A 22,710-nucleotide genomic window follows, 5' to 3' on the forward strand; every position below is an offset into this window, starting at 1 on the left:
TAAAGCTGATCTTAAACTTTCTTAATTGGAAAAATAAGACAGTGACATAGAAGCTAAAGTCAGGGAAGAAGGTCTGCAGAGGGTGGCAGGCTGGCCAATTTAGCCCCTTCTACCTCCCTTACTAACTCCCAGGGATTCATTCAATGTCTCAAATTCGTTTTACATTCATTGAACCCCTGCAATAGTTCAAATGAACATTAAGCTTTAACTAATTGGAGGGTAATATACAAATCTTTCCTGAGAAGCTTATATTTTAAATAAGGATTCTCCAAAGGCAGAAAGTTGTAGAAATGAGAAAACAGTTATGCCTAAAGTGTCATTGGAAATAGTCACGAAAAAGATGACCATTAGGCAATTTTTTAAAACATTTGTTTTTGATGTAGGGAGGGACAGGATTTCACAGACATTATGTTGTAAACAAATGAAAGGCTGAAGACATAGAGTCAGATCATAAAACAACATCTTCTAAGCAGATAATATTAAAAGGAAGGCCAAAGTCAGGTTGTGATTTACTCTATAAGAAAAAAGAAATCAAATGTTTTTATTAGGATTTTAAGAAATAATACAAATTGGAAAAAGGAAAAGAAGCAAAAAGGCCAATTAAAATATAGTAATCGAGGTAAGAGACAGTGAGAACAGTAGGAATGTAAAGGGAGAGACTCATTTATGAGAAATTTTAGGACACTTAGAACATTTATAATATAAGGGAAGGAGCAGATCTTAAAAGTGTGTGACTCCATTTTTAAATTAAAAATATTGCTTACGCACAAGATGACTATATATCAAAATGAGTAAGAGGCTGACAGGTGCCAAAAAGAAAAAAAAAAATGTAGCTGCATTTTCTAATTTTCTTCAAGGAACATGTATTGTCTGTCTAATTAGGAAAAAACAAGTGCTATTACTTTTTTAAAAAGAATTTCTCAAGGGCAGAATCATCAGGACATGATGCCAAGGTAAGGATGAGAAGAGCAAATTCAGCATGATGGAGAAATGGACATTGTCGTTGGGAAATGCAATGCTTTTATAACAGCTAAGTACAGGAAAAATTAGCAGATCCCAGCGACCAAAAAGGGTGACAAGGGAAAGAGAAAGAGTTGAAGGTAATGTTATTTCTAGTTACAGAATGAGAGAATGCTGAGGAAGATTGAAAACACAGCATTATTTTAATAATCATTAAAAATGTTTATAAAGATAATCTTGATAAAAGAGCAAAGGAATTACTTATAAAACTTTATTCATACAAGCAGCTCACTTCCTGAAATACCTGATGAATCCAGATGTCATTTTGGGTATCTAAAAAACATTTAATCAAATATATTCCACACTAATGTGACTTGTTAACATCTCAATATAATAAAAAGGTTTGTCTTTTGAAATTTAACCTTATTTTTATTGACAGTATTAACTATAACAAAGCAACACCATTTAGGGTAGCTGCATGGCAGTACCCTAGTATTTCATAGAAAATAAAATGAAATGATACGTCCTAAACAAGCGAAAACTATTTAAAAACTGGCACTGAACAAGGGTGTTTGTATGACAGGTGATGATTTAAAGACAAAAATTTAGTAGTCTTCTTTATCTACAGAGAGAACATTTGACCTACAGTATAACCGAAGTGTTATGATTTGATTGTTCTAATCTTACGTAACCTCGAAAGTTCAACACTTAATGATATAATTTGGGTATCTGTCTCCACCCGAATCTCATGTTGAAATATAATACCCAGTATTGGAAGGCGGGGACTGGTGGAAGGTGTTTGGGTCATGGAGGTGGATCCCTCATGGCGTGCTGCTGTCCTCCAGATAGTGACTGAGTTCTCATGTATCTGGCTGTTTAAAAGTATGTGGCGCCTCCTCAGCCCTTTGCTCCCTCGCTCACCATGTAAGACACTGGCTTTCCCCTTCACCTCCCGCTGTAACTGCAAGCTTCCTGAGGTATCCCTGGAAGTGGAGGAGATGCTGTGCCATGCCTGTACAGCCTGCAGAACCATGAGCCAATTAAATCTCTTTTCTTTATCAATTACCCAGTCTCACGTATTTAATGCAAGAACGGCCCAATATATTTAACATTATAATTTCATAAGACTTACCTCTTTGCAAAATGTTCTAGGGACCATGATTTTGAGAATCTGGGTGAGCCTTGAGAAAAACACCTTGTCCACCACAGCTCGCTCCTTTTTCCCCTCTTTCTACGTTAAAAAAAAAAAAAGGCCTTTTAAGATAGCTGTAACAAATATATAATAAAATTAAAGAACCATGTTTCATCTAAGTCAATATAAGCAGCTATCAAGATAAATAAATTTACAGAACATAGACTTGCATACTTACACTGCTACTCATATTCAAACATGTTTTTGAGAAAATAATGTTGTCTACAAACTGAATAAGGAAGTGAGTTCTGGAACCACATAATTATCTGGGTGAAGAAAACTACAAACAGAAGACACAGCAACTGAAAAATACCAAGGTGAAAGCCTGTAATGTGCCTGAGAAAGAACAATATGGCCAACCTGGCTGGAGCTGTGAGGAAGGTACCGTCACAGAGGATGACATCAGACAGAGAGCTGAGAAAAACGTCGAGGACTTACTGAGTTTTGCTTTAGCCACTTCCTGATTAACACCATACTTAAAAAAAAAAAAAAATCCTGAACAGAATTTTCCCTGATATCAAATACAGGAAACTTCTGGATTCCTAGATTTACCATTTCACATTTCCAATATCTGTCAGTTCATTCTCTATTCCTCAGAAAATTTCACATTTCCAATATCTATCAGTTCATTCTCTCTTCCTCATAAAATTCAAAGACAGACAAGGTTCTTTCACTCATGCAGCTCACATTCTAGTAGGAGAAACATAGACAAAAAATAAACCAATACATAAATTATTACAGATAGACTAGGCAGGGTCATGAGGAAAAAAAGAACGGTTCAGACGGGATGGTCTGAAAAGCCTCTTGACATTTAAGCTTAGACATAAATAAAGTGAAGCCATGTGATTATTTAAGGTGGGTTGCAGGGTGGAGAAAGTGAAGCACAAGGAACATCAAGTACAAAAATCCAGTGTTAGAAATAAAATAGCTGTGCATATTTGACAGCAAGATGACACTATTGCTATAGTAAAGGGAACAAGAATGAGAGAAGTCGAAAAGGTAGGCAGGGCTTACAAAGGATGGAACCTTGAAGCCACAGTAAGGCTGGAGAGCTTATTGTCAGTGTAGAGGGATTTAAAAGATAATCTTAGCTCCCTCAAGAGTTTTTTCATTTTCACTAGCTGCGTGAAAACAGAAGTACTAAACCATTTGCAAAGATAAGGAAAGAAGCGGCAAGACTATCCTATGGTAGAGGCTATTTACTTATCACTCTTGGAATGTTTGGGAGAACAGACAGGAGAAACTTCTTGGAAAAGGCAAGACACTCCAGAAAAACCCCAATCCCCTGATTAACTACTGTGCTCCTGACAAACAAATGCCTGTACTTGTAGAGTAACTCTATTAGTTAAATATAATGTAAATATGCTTTGATTAAATAAATAACTTGATGAACCAGGTGAACTGTTTGGCTACTGAATTAGAATAATAACTACCAACTATATGTGAGACATTGTGCTAAGTGCTTTATAGATATAATCCTAATAAATAGGCACCGAGTGTAGTACAGAACTGTAGACCACGAAAGGAAGTCTGAAGGCACTGTGTTTATAGGGTTAGACTAGAAAGACTACAATAGGAAGAACTGGTAAAGAATCAACTTACCCTGCAACTGCTGGAACACACACTCAGCATTTCACGTCTTTCAGATAAAGTTGCAAACCCCATCCTACTGAGTTATAGGCTTAGTCTACTTAATTCATACATGCATGCATTCATACATTCAACAAACAACTACTTGATCCAAACTCTATTCTAAATGATAAGGACACAACAGCAAACAAAATAGAGAAAAAGCCCTACTCACAGTCCATTTAGTTGAACTAGCCTATTCTCCTCAAGCTAAATCTTACACATTTAACCTAATCTCCTTTTGTATTTCCCCAAACCCAGAAAACATAGGAAGAAAAGAGTAAAGAGAAGGTGATCCATATTAATTACCTTTAAAAAAAAGAAGTTAAACCTCTACTTGTTTTTCCTCCTGTCACCATCACCACTCCCTCCTCACTTCACCTTGCCTTACCTGTAATCAACACCCTTCTCCATTCCTAGCTGGAAACTTAAGTGGCACAATCCTGAGGTGAAATGGACATCTCAGTTAAATAGAGGATCACCTGTTTCTAGCTACTCTAAAGAAATGATTAGAACAAACAATGAAGAAGGTTAGAAAAAAAAAGAGTTACAAGAGAGTAATGTTGAAACACTAAAATATTAGTTGCTAACTGGTATAAAATTCCTCATTTTCTTCTGTCCCTGTTGTCACTGTCCCTATCTTTAAACTGACTGAAAGCTGACAGATTTTCATTACATTTCAATCCATGAAGAGAACTACATTCTTCCAAAAGTTATCACTGTTTTCTGCAAAGGATCACCTGTGGGTTGGGGGAGCACATGGCTCAGAAGGGCTGAATTCAAAGAGATGTCAGGAATACTGGACTATCTTGATCACAGCAAAACTCTACCTGAAACCTATCTAAATAAGAATAACTATAGAGGCAGTACATTTCATAACATTACAAGAATTCATTTTAAATTCACCATGAACTTTTCTCACTTCTAAACTTCCCAGTAATTTTTTTAAATACAAATAAAAAGACCACTGTGGTGATATAAGTTTAACATGAACATTATAGAAAAAGCAAACAAATCATTAAAAGCTTTTTGAGAAGTCAAAGTAATAATGCAATGACGGAAAAAATACCTAAAATTCAAGAGGTAACAAAGTCAAAGTACAATGGGAAATTCCTACTGATGTCAATTATCTTAGGTGAGATTGACTGAAAAAGATGTTTGAAATAGCAGTAAAATAAGAGGCCATGTAGTGCTGACAGAGTAAAGTATTCCTGTATATTGTAGGGAAAAGTGAAAACTGGTACAACTATTATATATCATTTATCAAAATGTAAAATGTACACTAACTGTAAAATGTAAAATAACCCAGCAAATTGACTTTCAGAAACCTACCCTACAGATATACCTGTACATATGCTTAGCCACACAAATAAAAACATCGTACTCTGTTTATAATAGCATAAAATTAAAAACAACCTAAATGTACACCAATATTACATAAATCATAATAAAATTGTTCAATGAAAATTCTAGACAACTCTAAAAAAGAAAGCACCTCACATACATACAAACAGAATACGAAAGAGCAGTTAAATTAAGTAGGTCTACAGCTTTAAACTGATCTAAAAAAACAGTATGCTGGAAAAAATTAGAATGATACATGCAATTCATTTTACACACGAATTTATGAAACTTTCAAATACGTCAAGTAATTCTACATATATTGCTTATGGATACACACACCTACACAAAATACAAAAATATGCACGGGAATGCTACTGAACCCAGTACAGTACTTATCTTTATATATTTTGAACTTCATTATATTGCTCTCTAACTTTCTAATTAAATCTTTTTTTCTCCTTAAAATTCATGTCTTATGAAAATTGCCTCTCCCTACCCCACCTCCATCACAAAGGATATAAAAAATTTCTATGAAAAAAATGTTAAATTGCCTTCCTCATAACATATTCACTGTAGAAAAATTAGAAAAATATGACGACCAAAAATAAGAAAAGTAAACCTACTGTTTTGTTACATATCCTATTAGATTTCATTTTAGCACATAGGTGTGCATGTGTGCACTTCCTATAAATTTAACAAATGTGGTATCAGTGTGCATCTTGTGTCCTTTTTATTGCCAATTACTTAACATAAACTAAATTTATCTTGCTCATACTATGCAACTAGCAGATAAGTATATGCTAAAACAATATTGTACAGAAAAATGAGAAGAAAAATATGAGTGAAATGAATCTAGCTGTCCTGAAACTTGCAGATATGATATGCAAAGAAGAGATATGAGTAAGATAGGATAACTAAGATTTCATTACTCAGCTATAACTTAGATATGAGAGATCATGGAGCTGGAGATATATCAGAAAAGTGGACATAAGCACATCTTATCACATTTTTCAAATACTGGGAAGGAAATACTACGGAAACTAAAGAACAACAATCTTGATGTCAATCACCAGGATATTCAGAGAACAGACACTGACATGGAGAGCTGGGGAAGACCTGAGAGACACTAACCACTAGAAGCCAGCATGAGTTTACTAAAAGTACATCATAGTAAACTATTCTAATTTTCTTCTTTGTTAAGGATACCATACTATAACATACTAGCTGACATGTAGAATGTAAGCTCTATGAGGGTGGAAACGTATTTTTATAACTGTCATATACCTAGAGCCAAAAACAATGCCAGGCATATATGAGGAGCTCAAGAAATATTTATTGAAAGATTGACTTACTAAATGAATTAGTAAATTAATAAAGAAATTAGATGTTTCCTATAAAATTATTGTGGCCTTAATGGAGAAATGTGAACCAGATTTTGCTGTAGTTGGATGTATTCATAGCTGAATAATCAAAAACAAAGACTAAGAGACGCCACAGAGCAATCTCCTTGGCCCTTACATAGTCAATACTACCAGCATGTGAAGGAAAGGAAAGGCAAATTAATTTTCTAGATAATTTCTAGATAATCTTCTATTTAACATATCAGATGTGAGAAATGCACTAAAAATTAGACTAATGGTATAGACAGTGGATTAAACCTAATAAACTGACATTTACAGCAATAAATTAATGTTTATCTAAAAGAAATCAACTGAGTTAACATATGACCCAGCAATTCCACTTCTAGGTATACACCCAAGAGAAATAAAAGCATATCTCCATATAAAAACTTGTGCACAAATTTTCATAGCAGCATTATTCATAATAGCCAAAAAATAGAAACAACCTCAACGTCCACCAATTGATGAACTGATAAACATAATGTGGTGTATATATACAAACAACACTATTCAGCAATAAAAGGAATGCAATACTGATATAACAACAACATGATGAAACTTCAAAACACTGTGCTGTGTGATAGAAGCTAGGCATATTATATGCTTTCATTTATTTGAAATGTCCAGAACAGGTAAATCAATAGAGACAGAAACAGATTTGTGGTTGCCAGGGATTGGGGGAAGATGGTAATAAGGAGTGACTGCTAATGGGTATAGGATTTTTTGGAGAGATGAAGATTTTCTAAAATTATGTAGTGGTGATAGCCACACAACTCTGTGACTATACTAACTACTCATTTATACACTTAAATGGATAAATTTTATGGTGTATCAATTATGATAAATTTTATGGTGTATCAATTATACCTCAATAAAGTTATCATTAAAAAAGAAATAAATCAACTGATGAATATAACATGTAGAGGTATAGAGCTGTTTGTCAGAAAGACACCTGAAGTTTATAATTTACCATAAACGCCACTTAATGTAAAAAATAGGGCGAAAGAAATGAAAGCAATTTCAGGATGAATTTTAGCAATATCATGTTCATATCCAGGAATGTAATCAGGCTGATATATTCCACGCTAGTCAGGCCACATCTGGACAATTACATTCCACTCTAAGCACAATGCCGAAGGAAACTAGTGTAAGTCCAAAGGAATGCATACAGAACTGAAAAAGGATCAGAACGCATGTCACATGAGACATATTTGAAGGAATCAAGGTTGCCTAGAACAGGGAAAGACTCATAAGATACAACTATCTTCAAATATATGTGGGTCTACTAGAGAAAACATCCAGGCAAGGTGGCTCACACCTATAGTCCCAGTCCCAGCTACTGCAGAGGCTGAGGCAGGAGGATCCCTAGAGCTCAGAAGGCAGACTTTACACAGAACTATAATCATGCCACTGCACTCCTGCCTGGATGACAGAATGAGACCTGGTCAGTAAAAAGAAAATTTTAAAGAAAAAGTAAGACATAAAAGAGAATAGAGAGGGAAGGAGGGGAGAAGAGGGGAGGAGAGAAGAGGGGAAGGGAGAAGAGGGAAGGGGAGGGGAAGAGAAAGGAGGGGACGGGGAAAAGAAAAGAAGGAAAGGGAGAAGGAAAGAGGAAGGAGAAAGAGGGAGGGAGGGAGGCAGGATCCCAGTGCAAAAGATGTTAATAGTCACCTCTAAGAAGCTAGAAGGGGGGAAATTAATGTCATCATGGGCTAGAACTAATTCAGTTAAGGGTGCCTCCTAGAATGACACTTTCCACTGAATAAACAGTTTCAAGTAAATACTAGGAGACACTTGTCAGGAGTCCTATTTCAGAAAGACTTCCTGTAATATGTAGAAGACTGGAGGTATTTTTAAGTTCTCTACTAATAAAATTTTATCCTAAATCAAAATCATATAACAAAATTAATGAAATAAATGCATGAAATCCAAAAAAGAAGACGATTTAAAATGTTACCTCATTGTTCTGTAATGGTGGTTTTCCACTTTTCTTACTGCAGAGGAAAAAGAGAGAGAGAGCTTTACTTTGTGTGCAAAGTGCTATCACTTAAAATGAGTTTAAGATGTCAAATATACCAAATTATTTAAAAGTGTTTCTTCTTTTTCATTCATAGTGAGATAGAACATATTAAATAAAAATAGTCCAGCTGACTCTTAGTAAGCATTATTTACAAAAAGTACTTAACAAATTTTTACTACTATTATGTAACAGACATTTTGTTTGGCAATTTTTAGGGGGGTGTGTGTGTGTGTGTGTGTAAATGCAAACATAAATACAAGTCTACTTCTTTATCCTTGAATCACAGCTTGGCCACGTAAACTGCTTTGGCCAATGGAACATCAGCAAACCAACACAAACAGAAGCTTGAAAAATGTGCACTGCTTCCTCTTACTGCTGGAAATCTTTCCCTAACCACATGAGCAATCCCAGGCTAGTCTTCTAAAGGATGACAGAATATGTGTCACTCCCATATTACAAATGAGGAAACTGGCCTGGAGAAAGAAAGCAGTATGTCCAAGGGTCATATTCTGACTACTAGTCTAGGCTACCTCCCCAAACAGTCTTGTTTAATTAGCCAGTATTGGTCCTTTCCATAACACACTACCATAATTAGCCAGGTATTGGTCCTTTCCATAACACACTACCATGGCACCCTATGCTTCTACATAACACTGATCACATTTTGAATTTGTTTGATGTATACTTTCTTCCATGAAACTAGTTCCATGCTATCAGGAGCTATTGCAGGCTGGTTTCTAGCTGAGGTAATATGGTATCTGGGGTACAAATGTTCATTAGGGATCAGTATCTGTGAATGGAAGGCAGAGAAACCAGTTTTGGGCAGAACTCAAACTGTGATGCAAGCCCAACATGACTTCAGCCAACCATACAGGAATTTCTAAAGCAAGCACTGTCCATCAGAGTGCTCTGTGATGGGCTGAAATGGCCAGGTCTTTAATACCTCTGCCTTGCTCTGTCTGGAAACGCATGTAGGGAGTTTGTGACATGAGGAGAGGGAAATGTCTCTAGAGCTGAGGCAGACTCTAAGGCAGGAAAGTGGGGGGTTGGGGGGGGAACACAAGGGCGGTGGAAGAGAGGCTGCAGGATCTCACATTTCTCACAGCTAGGCAGTAAACCCTTCTTTAAAGGGGAATCTGAGTTTACTACAGGGGTCATACATCATTCAACCCTCTGTGTTCAACATGTAGTTGAACTCCGAGGATCTGCAGAATGCACATCTTCATTAATAAGATACCAGGTCACGAAATAAGACTAGAAAGTCAAACCTAACTACAATTCAATAGATGCCCTTATTTTAAAAAGCACTTAGGTTATTATTGTTTCTAATTTCAGTTGCATTATAGATTATTTATCTGTTTAAAATCTTTTATGAATTATAAAACTGTTAAACAAAATGCATTTTAGCACAGCAAAAGAAACAATGCAGTGAAGAGATAAACTGTGGGAGAAAATATGTGCAACCATACACCTGATTAGGGGTTAATATCTAAAATATGTAAGGAACTCAACTCAATAGCAAGACAACAATCCAATTTTAAAAAACGAGCAAAGGACCTGAATAGATATTTCTCAAAAGACATATAAATGGCTAGCTAGTATACATGAAAAAATTCTCAACATCACTGATCATCAGAAAAACACAAATCAAAACCACAATGAGATAATATTCATACTTCTTAGGATGACTACTATCAAAAAGATTAATGATAACTGTTGGCAAAGATGTGGAGAAAAGAGAACACTTGTACACTGTTGGTTGATAGGAGTATAAATTAGTACAACCATTATGGAAAACAGTATGGAAATTCCTTAAAAATTAAAACATAACTACCATATGATCCAACAATCCCACTTCTGGGTATAGATCCTAAGGAAATGAAATCAGTATCTCAAAGAGGTATCTGCACTCTCATGTTCCCTGCAGCACTATTCATAACAAGGATGAATGGATAAAGAATATGTGGTATAAAAATACAATGGAATAAATTCAGCCTTTAAAAAAAAAGGAAATTCTGTCATTTGCAACAATATGGATGAACCTGGGGGACATTATACTAAATGAAATAAGCCAGGCCCAAAAAGTCAAATTCTGCATGATCTCACTTACATGTGGAATCTAAAAAAGTCAAACTCAGAAGCAGAGAATAGAATGGTAGTTGCCAGGGGCTCAGGGGTTGGAAGAAATAGGGAAAAGTTAGTCAAAAGGTACAAAGTTCAGTCACCCTAAGACGAACAAGTTCTGGAGATCTAATGTACAGGATGGTGACTATAGCTTGATAATAGTAATCGTTTCACAATGTATATGTATATCAACATAAAAAGTAAAAAATTAATATTCAATAAGAATGCCACAGTGCTTACCACTAATAAATGTTACAGGTTGATATTTACAGAGAGAAATGGAGATTCATGCAGTACGACGCTCATAAAAATACATATATACATGTACACACATACACAAACACCCCTACACCCACACCAATGAGTGAGCCACATGATCAGTCGCTCTCCCATCACTTCATCACTTTTCTCTCTCCAAGTTTCCATGAAATACTTTGTTCAGAGGGAACCATGACATCTTATAAAGCTTCAACTGGCCTGAACACATACTCTATATATAAGTCCTATTTTCTTTAATCAGTCTGTGACAATTAAAATTTCTTCTTAAGTTTCTTTAAAAGTTTCTTTATAAGATTTGTTTCTCAGGAAATTCTATGAAAACACCTTCCATCTGTAGTTACCACTATAAAAGACATCTTTAATGGCAAAACAATTCAGTACGAGTACAAAAGTGGAAGGTGATTTTCTTAGTTTTACATTAATACACATTAACCTGATATAAGTTCCAATATAGCAAATTTATCATACATGTGGTCTGTAGATGATCACTTAGCAACCATTAAACACAATATTGGCACTAAAATCTGTATAGTATGGTAGTCATTCAGAAAACCCAGAATATGCTTAATTTATTTTTAATTTATCATCAAAATGAAAACAAAATTAGTTCTATAAAGAAAGTACGGCCAAGTGCAGTGGCTCGCACCTGTAATCCCAGCACTTTGGGAGGCCGAGGTAGGTAGATCACTTGAGGTCAGGAGTTCAAGACCAGCCTGGCCAACGTGGCAAAACCCCGTCTCTACTAAAAATACAAAAATTAGCCGGGCATGGTCGCACACGCTGGTAGTCTCAGCTACTCCAGAGGCTGAGGTAGGAGAATCACTTGAACCCAGGAGGTGGAGGTTGCAATGAGCCGAGATCGTGCCACTGCACTCCAGCCTGGGCGACAGAGTGAGACTCTGTCTCAAAAAAAAAAAAAGAGAGAGAGAGAGAAAAAGAAAAAGATAGACAAGAAAGTTCTAGGATGGGTGTGGTGGCTCATGCCTGTAATCCCAGTACTTTAGGAGGCCAAGGCGAGAGAATCACTTGAGATCAGGAGTTCAAGGCCAGCCTGGCCAACATGGCAAAACGCTGTCTCTACTAAAAATACAAAACTTAGCCAGGCATGGTAGTGCACATCTGTAATCCCAGCTACCCGGGACGCTGAGGCAGGAGAATCACTTGAACCTGGGAGGCGAAGGTTGCAGTAAGCCAAGATAGCACCATTGCACTCCAGCTTGGGTGACAGAGCAAGATTTAATCTCAAAAAAAAAAAAAAAAAAAAGGAAGGAAGGAAGGAGGGAAGGAGGGAAGGAGGGAAGGAGGGAGGGAGGGAAGGAGGGAAGGAGGGAGGGAGGGAGGGAGGGAAGGTGGGGGGAAGGAAGGAGAAAAGTTCTGTAAGGGAGAAATGCCAGACATAGGTGATGGGAAGGAAGGCAGCAAACCACATTGCCATGTATGTACCTATGCAACAATCCTGCATATTCTTCACATGTACCCCAAAACCTAAAATGCAATAAAATATATATATATAAAAAAAAATGTAGACCCTGAATAATGCGTCTTTTGACCTATTATCTCTAGGTCATAGAGATACTATCCTAGATCACCTGAGTGAAACCTTAAAATCAACCCTTTCTCTGATCACCCCCTACTCCCCGCCAAATCTCTAGCTTCCTCCTCTTTCCTGAGCTCCTGACTTGAATATCTGATTTTTAATAAGGTATCTGTACCTGGATTTAATGCAAACATGTCTATTTCTGAATTCACCTTTCTATCCCAAATCTATTCTTCCATTATTCCATCCTGAACATAAGCCCTAAATCAGCGAACCCACCTTCATCTACCAGCTACCCAAACCACAAAGCTGCTAGTTATTCTACGATATTTATTTTCTCTTTCTCATACATTTCATTTCCAATTTTCTCTATGCTCTTCTTTGCATTTCTACTACTATGATTTCAATTCAAGCCATAAAAATTTCTCATGTGAACCATTATAATATTCTCATTTGTTTTCTAAGTGGGTTCCTTACATTAGTTTCTGTCCTCTTTCAATTTATTTGCATAACCACATCAAATATGTGTATATGTATATACATATTGAATATATATATACACAAGTAGACATACATATGCACACCCATACATGTATGTTAGACCACATACATCCATATAAAATATATATCCTATGGAATTCACCTAAAGCAATGCTCAGAACCTTAGTTATTTCAATAAAAAAATGAAAAAAAAGGTTAATAATATAAGCCTTCAACCAAAAGTTTACAAAGAACAAAAATAAGCAGAAGAAATGTAAAACCACCCAAACAGAATCTGAGTTAGAAAAGAGAAAAACAGTAAATACTAATAAATTAAAATACAAGAGTCGATTCTTTGGAAAATAAAGCACAAGATAATGTAATTTTAAAAGGAGTACAAAAGCACAGACACACACACACACACACATACAAATAAGCACAAAAAGAGATAAAATTTGGAAAAAAAGGTAAGACTTCTTATCTCAACTCTATGTAAAGAAATTTGAAAGTATGAATGAAATAGGTGATTTTATAGAAAAATATAATTTTCCAAACCTGACCCTTAGCAGAGACAAGAAAAAAACTAAATAGACTAAAAAACTGAACTTATGAAAGTTGTCTGAGAGCTGCCCATCTCCTACCCTTCTATTCTCCCCCTGCCCCCTACACCAAAAAAACAAACTCAAACTATTTACCGGGAAATTCTAACAAAACCCCTGAGTGAACAGATAATTCCAATGCTTTAACTGTTTTAGGACATAGACAACAGAAGCTTTCACATTATTTTTGCTGCAAGTAAAACACTGACACCCAAACTTGGCCAGGCTCCCATCTGTAATCCCAGCACTTTGGAAGGCCGAGGCAGGTGGATCACTTGAGGCCAGGGGTTCAAGAACAGACTGGCCAACACTGTGAAATCCCCTCTCTACCAAAAATATAAAAATTAGCTGGGCATGGTGGCACATGCTTGTAGTCCCAGCCACTTGAGAAGCTGAGGCATAAGAATCGCTTGAACCCGGGAGGTGGAGGTTGCAGTGAGCTGAGATAGTGCCACTGCACTCCAGCCTGGGCAACAGAGCAAAGCTCTGTCTCTTTAAAAAAAAAAAAAAAAAAAAACCTAACAAAAATTGCACAAAGGAAACTACAAACTGTTCTCACTTACATCAGCAGATTTTTTTTTAATTTCAGACAATGAGAATGTATTGCCTATTCAAAAATTAAATACCTTATAATTAAAATTTAAACATAAACATACACATAATGGCTTCCAGAATCAATTCCAAATTCCACAGAATGGTACTCAAAGAACTTCACGATCTGGCTCCTGTCTTCTTTTCAGGTTCATCTCCTGCCACTCAGCACAAACACTCTGTGCTCAAGTTACCTCCATCTATCAGGTTAAACTACGTGAAACTGCAATTATTTGACCATTTCTCACTTATAAAACGGCAACTGCACATGCCTCAACCCAATCCTGTGCTCTCTCTCACCCCACTATTTCCTCATATACTATTTCTTCTGCTTTAAAGAACTCTTCATCAATCAATCTGTTTGATTACCACTTGTCTTTAAAATCCAGCACCTATCTATCTTCTTAGAATAGAGTGGCCATCTGTAGTAGTTTGCCCAGAATGGTCCTTGTTTACACTGTTGTCCTGATATAATAATTAATTGCACCTTTTCAGCCTCAAAACTGTACCAGTTAGGATAATAAATTACATGGTGACCCTGTCTGAGAAAACTTCCTGTCCATCCTCTACCCTCACACAGTGTGTATTAGGTATCCTCTGTGTTCCCTAGGCAATCTGTACATCATATCTCTCCCCTCATCAGCTTCTTGAGAGCAGGGGACATGTCTCATTCATCTCTACTCATGCCTAAGACTATGTCTGACACATAATAGGTACCTCTATCTTGTTGTACCTTCTAAACTTTGTTTCACTTAGTATGTTAATAAATTTCCTTTCAAAAACATTTTTTAAAGGAAGATTTTTAGTTGAGTTAGGCCAAGACTTTTGGATTTTGTCAACAAAGCAGAAAGATCTAAATGACCAGATATAAAATCAGGAAACGTGCCAGAGCCAAGGCAGTAAACCAACCAGAACAAGTAAACCAACCAGAACAAGTTAACAAGAGAGCAGCTGCCTATGACAAGCAATCTGAGGAGTACAAGGATATATTTCCTCACAACACACACTGGGTAAGACAATTGTTTTAAAGTACCATTTCAAAATAAATGCTCAGACATTCAGCTACATTTGAATCCACTTCTTTAAAAAAAAAAAAGTTAACTGCCATATTTCTATTTCTTCTACTATCTATATGTTATCTAATTTTGAATATAATCAGAACTTCACACTAAAAAACCCCTACTTGGACATATATTACTTTAATTGACAGCTTAAGTGTTTAAAAAAAACACACATGTTGACTCAGTAAGGTCAGATAAAAATAAAACACCACTTGTATACAAAGTAAAATCAAAGTAATCTTATTTTTATATCTTTATAAGGATGAAGATCTAGAAGTAAACAACTGAGGACAAGAGTATAGATATCTTAAAAGCCAAGTCCTAATGACAATATCTACATTTAGTAATAATGATGCAGGTTTTCTAATAATGTATACCTATACAGCAAACGTTAGTTTGCTGTATAGGTATCTAAGTCCATTAACATCTAAGTCCATTAACATGAGGAGGCATTTATGACAACTATGGGGCCTAATCCCAAACTTCTGTTTTTCCTTAGGGAATTCTTTCACAGATCAAAGGCTATTCTTCTAAATGTCCTCAATAGTGGCAAGTATTCATTTTTAGAAATAGGCCTTCATTACTGAAAATGCTCAAAAGTAGTTAAAGCCATGTCATAGGGTGATTATGTTAAACGTTGATGTTTTTGATCTACTAGAATTATAGACTAAGAAGTACTATCACGGTAAAAAGAGGAGAAATAGAAGATAGGAAGCCAACAAATATGCAGACTATAGAGTGAGGATAGGAAAGGTTAGAAACAGGAAGAAGTAGGCAGGCATAAATTATACAGGGTCTTAACACTAACAAGATTTTAGCCGAATATAAAGAAAATTGCCTTTTACTTTAATTTAAAAAACACCAATTTTGAATAATTAAGGAAACAGAATTGCAAAATAAAACTATGAAAGTGGAAACTCTCCAAACTTATCAATACCCTGCTATGGACCACAGGCTCTCCAGGTACATCATAAGGGACTTAAAGATTAACAGGTAAAGTACTTACCCTCAAGGATTTTACAATCCACCTAGAGAAAAATACAGATAAACAACTATCACATCAGACAAAGTTAAGTATTATGTTCTAAACAAGGTGCTATCTATGAAAGGCAAGAGCAACTAATATTAACCCAAGGGGGAGAAAAAGTGAAAACTTAATTCCAGAAATGATGTGGAACCTAAACTTAGACTTAAAAAATAGACAGGATTTAGGATGAGATGTTTAAAAGAATGATATGATGTTCTACAATAAGGGAACACCATAAGCAAAAGAACTGATTTCTTTTTTTTTTTTTGAGACGGAGTTCCGCTCTTGTTACCCAGGTTGGAGTGCAATGGCGCGATCTCGGCTCACCGCAACCTCCGCCTCCTGGGTTCAGGCAATTCTCCTGCCTCAGCCTCCTGAGTAGCTGGGATTACAGGCACGTGCCACCGTGCCCAGCTAATTTTTTGTATTTTTAGTAGAGATGGGGTTTCACCATGTTGACCAGGATGGTCTCGATCTCCTGACCTCGTGATCCACCCGCCTCGGCCTCCCAAAGTGCTGGGATTACAGGCTTAAGCCACCGCGCCCGGCCAGAACTGATTTCTTAAGAGAGCAGAGTATATTAGAAGAAAGAAAAACAGTCTTCTCTAGTATGATTATACAAAGAACTTACACATTTCAAAAATAGACTAAATCTGTTCAAATCCTAGTAATAGTTCAAAGTTGGCTCTAGAGAAAGAGTTCCTGGACCAGAATCCCAATTCAACTGTGTGCTAGCTGTGTGACTTTGGGCAAATTATGTAATCTCTGTTTTCTCATTTGAAAAATAGAGATAATAACACCATTAGCTAAAACATGCAAAGTACTTATAATACAACCTGGCATAAAGACTCAAAAAAATGTTAGTGATCATTATTACACCTTTTACTGGCTGTGGGACTGAAGAAACATGGAGCCTCATCTCTACGAGTGGGGACAATAATATTTACCTGATAATCTTTGCCCTCAGTGATTAGAATATATTAGGCACCTAAGGATTACCCCAAGATCAGAAATGATGAATGCCTGAACAATGGCAGGAGTATGAGTGGAAGAAAGAAGCATGAAAATTACTAGAAATGACAAGTAAGGGAATAAATAAGAGTTGGGAACTAACTACATATGGAAATGAGAGGGAGAGAAGACCACAAACTTAAAGACAGAGGAAGTATTAGCAGCCATCAACTCCAAACTGATACCTCAAAAGGCAAAGTATTTTTCCCCAAGTCTTAAAGGCAGTTTGCACCTGGGGTGACTGAAGGACACTGATTTCACTGACTACAATAAAGAATAACAGTAAAAGAAGCATTCAGAGAAACACCAATTGGATTCACCGTAAACATGCTGATTTCACATACCAGTAAGCTAAGTATATGGAAAGGTTCAGAAGGCAATTTTTAAAAATGCTTAGATTTGAAGTTCATGAACAGAGGTATTGATTTGCAAGACATTAATATGACAATGATTTGGAAATACAGTGATAAAAATCCTTTGGGAAACAAAAATATAAAATCTGAAATGTGAGTGTTGTTTTTGTTTATTCAGATGCTGTACTAAAAATTTAGAATGTGTTCTGAAGGAACTTGGTTTAAGTTGTTCCCTGACTGACAATGCTCCTAGGTAAAGAAGCAAACTTTGCTCTTAAAAGGAAAGTATGTTTATTATAAGCCTCAAAATTATTCTGACAAGTAATTTTAAATAAAATGTCCAGACCATAATAAAAAATAATCAAGCACTAATGAAACTAGACTCCATAGCCAAGGACCAGCAGAAATTATAGAAAACAAAAAACAAACTCAAGATTTCAGTTGGCATTTGCAGATACATCCTATAAAAAAATGTAGATTATATATTTTTATATACACAAAAAATTTTTTAAGATACCAAGAAAAGTCACAAAAAGTAACGCTGATCTGAGAGAACCAAATGAAATTTCTAAAAATAAAATGTGCAATTGACATTAAATATAAAATCAATAGGTTTAAGAGATTTCACACAGCCAAAAAAAAAAAAAAAAAATTACACCATGACAAATGCACATAAATCAGGAGAAAAGTCAATGAAGGTAGTGTTCTAAAGTATCTGGGAGGGTGATAAAGTATTACTGATTAATGTTTAGACTTGGAAAAAAAATGAAACCCACATTAAAAGTTCTAGAAAAACTTGTAAAAGAAAAAAAAGAGAGAATAAGTTATTAACTACTAGAAGGGTTAAAAATGAAATAATGGAAAAAAGAAATCAACAGGCTCACAAGTGAACCTACACAAACCCAGCAGAGGAACTGTCCAGCTACCCACAAAATTGAGGGTAAAAGATGATCGTTGAAACCACTGAACTTTGGGGAGGGTAAAAGCCATGAGTCAAAGAAATCAGAAAATATTTTGAAATGAATAATATACGTAACAACAGACTTACAAAATGAAAAAGTTTATATGACAAAAAACCTGCAGGCTCCAACTAAAGCAGTGTTCACAAAGAACTTTATAATCTTAAATGCATATATTAAAAAAATGGAGATTCAGCGTGTTGTCCAGTGTCTAAAATAATTTAAAATAAATAAAAATGGCCAGGTGCAGTGGCTCACACCTGTAATCACAGCACTTTAGGAGGCCAAGGCAGGAGAACAGCTTGCTTGAGTCCAGGAGTTTGAGACTAGCCTCGGCAACACAGTGGAACTTCTTTTTTAGTAAACAACGACAGCAACAAAATTAGCCAGGTGTGGTGGTGGATTCTTGTAGTCCCAGCTACTTGGGAGGCTGAGGTGAGGGGAGGATCACTTGAGCCTGGGAGGTTGAGCCTGTAGTAAGCCATGATCCTGCCACTGCACTCCAGCCTGAGCAACAAAGACTCTGTTTAAAAAAAGAAGAAGAAAAGAAAAGGTTGAAAATTCGTAATCTATCTCAGAATGTTAAAAATAAAAAACCTAAGTGAAGTAGGAAAAAATACAAATATAGATAGAAGCAAAAAATAATGAACTAGAAAGGAAACTAGAGAGAAAGCTACACTAAAAGTTAATTTTTTAGAAAAACTCATGGCAAGACTAATCTAAAAAAAGAGGGCAATATAACCAACATTAGAAAGTGATCTACATATCAGAGGCAATCTCCACCAAAATCCCAACATGCTGATTCTAAAACTTCTATACATACAGAATACAGAACCCAGAAATAAAGCCACATGCCTACAACCAACTGATCGTCTACAAAGTTGACAAAAATATACACTGGGAAAAGGACACCCTATTCAATAAACAGTGCTGGGAAAACTGGACAGCCATATGCAAAAGAATGAAACTGGACCCCTACCTCTCACCATATACAAAAATTAACTCAAGATGGATTAATGACCTAACCATAAGACCTAAAACTATACAAATCCAAGAAGTTGAGAAGCATATTTCATATCTTGTTTATAAAACAAGAGGAAAACTCTTCTAGACATTGGCCTCGGCAAACAATTCATGACCAAGTCCCAAAACCAAGTACAACAAAAACAAAAATAGACAAATAAGACTTAAACTAAAAATCTTCTATACAGCAAAAGAAACAATCTATGATGTAAACAGACTACCTACAGAACAGCAAAAAATATTTATAAACTATGCATCCAACAAAGGGCTAATCTCCAGACTATACAAGGAACTCAGCTAAACAAGTAAAAAAACAAGTAACTCTATTAAAAAGTGGGCAAAGAACACGAACAGATATTTTTCAAAAGAAGACATACAAGGGGCCAAAAACATTAAAAAATGCTCAACATCACTAATCATCAGAGAAAGGCAAATTAAAACCATAAACTTTTTAATAAAAAGTCAAAAAACAACAGATGTTGTCGAGGATGTGGAGAAAAAGGAATGCTTACACATTGTGGTGAGAATATAAATTAGTACAGTCTTTATGGAAAACAGTATGGTGATTTCTCAAAGAACTAAAAAACAGAACTACCATTCCATCCACCAATCCCCCTATTGGGTGTATACTCAAAAGGAAAGAAAAAAATACATTAAAAAAGATACTTGCACTGGTATGTTTATCACAGCACTATTCACAATAGCAAAGATATGGAATCAACTTAAGTACCCATCAATAGAGAATTAGATAAGAAAAATGTGGTATATATACCATGGAGTACTACTCAGCCATAAAAAATTGAAATCATGTCTTTTACAGATTTGTAAACACGGACAGAACTGGAGGCTACTATCCCATGAAATAACTTGGAAGTACAAAGTCAAATATCATGGTTCTCGCTTATAAGTGGGAGCTTAACATGTGTATACACAGACATACAGAATGGAGTAACAGACATTGTAGATTACAAAAGGTGGGACAGTGGTGGGGTGAGGGTTGAAAAATTACCTATTGGGTCAAACGTTCACTATTTGGGTGATGAGTACACTAAAGCCCAGACTTCACCACTGTGTAATATATGAATGTAAGAAATCTGCACTTACACCTTTAACATAAAGACTATTTTTAAAATTATACACAATACCAGTGCAAAAGCTGGTAAGATTTTTGTAAGATTCACTGCACTCATAAAATTGGGTTCCTCAACAGCAACTATAAAATAGTGTTCCATAAAAATATGGAAGTCCTTTAGAATAAAGGCAGAAGAGCCACGTTAAGTCACCTTACAAAGGGAATTCTGGAAAAATGGCTTATAGCAATTGCACAGTATTTTTAAAATAAACTTTTAATTCTGATATGATTGCACATGTATTGAAAATCTGCTAAAATAATAAAGATTTCTCATATGCCTTTCATCTAGATTTCCCAATTAATGTTCTAGCAAATTTGTTTTATTATTCTTTTCTCTATATATACACACACGTGTGTTTTCCTGAGCCATCTGAGATTAAGTTACTTCTAAATACTTCAGTGTTTATAGTCTAAAAACAAAGACTTTCTCTTACATAACTACAGTACAATTATCAAAATCATGAAATTAACATGGATAGAATACTAAAACTACTCAGACCTTATTCACACCTTATGCCAATTTTTTCGACTATTCCAATAATATTCTCTTACCCTGTTCAACCAACCCCTTCCTTTTGACCCTGTTCTTATTCATACCCTCTAAGTAACCAGTTTCATCATTTCTCAATTTATCCACACTGTTTATTTTTGTACAAAATGAGCAAATACATATTTATTTGATGCTCCCTTCTTTCTTACATAAAAGATAGCATACCTAGTCTTTTGTACTTTGCCTTTTAACTTACTGTTTCCTAGAAATAACTTTCTATCAGTCCACAGAAAGCATCTTCATTTTTCTTCACCGCTCTATTACACTCCATCGCATATAAGTACCACTGTTTATTCAACCACCTCTTATGTATGGGCATTTAGGTTGTCTCCAATAGTGTGCAATAACAAGCAATGCTCCAATAAATGACCTTACACATCTGTATTTGCACGCTTTCAGGGCTGTATCCTCCGTGGGACTGCTGAGTCAATACACAAATGCATATGCAGTTTTGTTAGCTCAATACACAAATGCATATGCAGTTTTGTTAGCTATAGTCAAATTCCCTCCACAAAGGCTGTGACTTTGCATTACCACCAGGATTGTAAGAGAGTTCCAGTTTCTTCACAGCCTCACCAATAAAGTATATTGTTACATTTTTAAGTTTTTGCCAATGTAATATGTGAAACAGCATCTTAGTATAGATCAAATTTGCATTTCTCATATTTTAAGTTAGACTAATCACGTTTAAGCATCATTTATATATATATTATATATATATTATACATATATTATATATCTATATTATACATATATATATATATGTATAATATATATATATATATATGTGTATGAGGCCAGGAGTTCAAGGCTGCAGGGAGCTGTGATCATGCCTGTGAATAGCCACTGCTTTCCAGCCTAGGCAATATAGTGAGAGCTTGTCTCTAAAAGACGTAGAAGAATCCAATGCTAGACATAAACTCACAATATAAAACAAGACTTGTTAAACTTACAAATGTGGTGATAAAATAATTAGAAATTTTGAAAGAAAATTCATTTCAAAATTGAATATGAAAACATAAAATGTACAAGAGCAAATAAACACAACAAATAAAACATGAAAGTAAAGATACAAATTATATACAAATATACAATTTCATATATTCAAACAAAACAAAATATAGAGAAAAGTAATACAAATGATAAACAAAGAAGGTAAATTTATTTTTTTATTAAAGTTACTCCCAAAAAAGAAACCAAAACATAAAAATGGAAAAAATAATTCCAAAAAATTTCCTGAAATACCAGTAATCCCAGAACTTTGGGCGGCAAAGGCAGGAGGATCATTTGAGGTCAAGAGTTCGAGACCAGCCTGGCCAACATGGCAAAATCCTGTCTCTACTAAAAATAGAAAAATTAGCTGGATGTGGTAATCTCTGCTACTCAGGAGGCTGAGGCAGGAGAATCACTTGAACCCAGAAGGTGGAGGCTGCAGTGAA

The 22,710-nt window shown here is 35.5% G+C and overlaps 1 protein-coding gene across 7 annotated transcripts in view; it reads right to left on the minus strand.

Annotated features, from left to right (window-relative positions):
* The window catches only part of ABCD3 (ATP binding cassette subfamily D member 3), an 88,632-nt gene that overhangs the window by 45,107 nt on the left and 20,815 nt on the right, over positions 1-22,710 (minus strand). For 6 of the 7 annotated variants that reach the window (XR_010340184.1, XM_064370213.1, XM_064370217.1 and 3 more), the window contains exons 2-3: positions 8,483-8,519; positions 2,093-2,191 (exon numbers count right to left, since the gene is read on the minus strand). Coding sequence is in view for 6 of the 7 variants with exons in the window: in XM_064370213.1 (XP_064226283.1) it covers positions 2,093-2,191; positions 8,483-8,519 (136 nt within the window). In the remaining variant the exon portion in view is untranslated. Of the gene's footprint in view, positions 1-2,092; positions 2,192-2,704; positions 2,782-8,482; positions 8,520-22,710 lie in introns of those variants that run through there. The other variant, XM_064370216.1, reaches the window with a different exon arrangement.

Source organism: Aotus nancymaae, unplaced genomic scaffold (assembly GCF_030222135.1).
Source record: "Aotus nancymaae isolate 86718 unplaced genomic scaffold, 86718_ANA_hifiasm-v0.15.2.pri h1tg000103l, whole genome shotgun sequence".
In the NCBI taxonomy this organism is placed as follows: Eukaryota; Metazoa; Chordata; class Mammalia; order Primates; family Aotidae; genus Aotus; species Aotus nancymaae.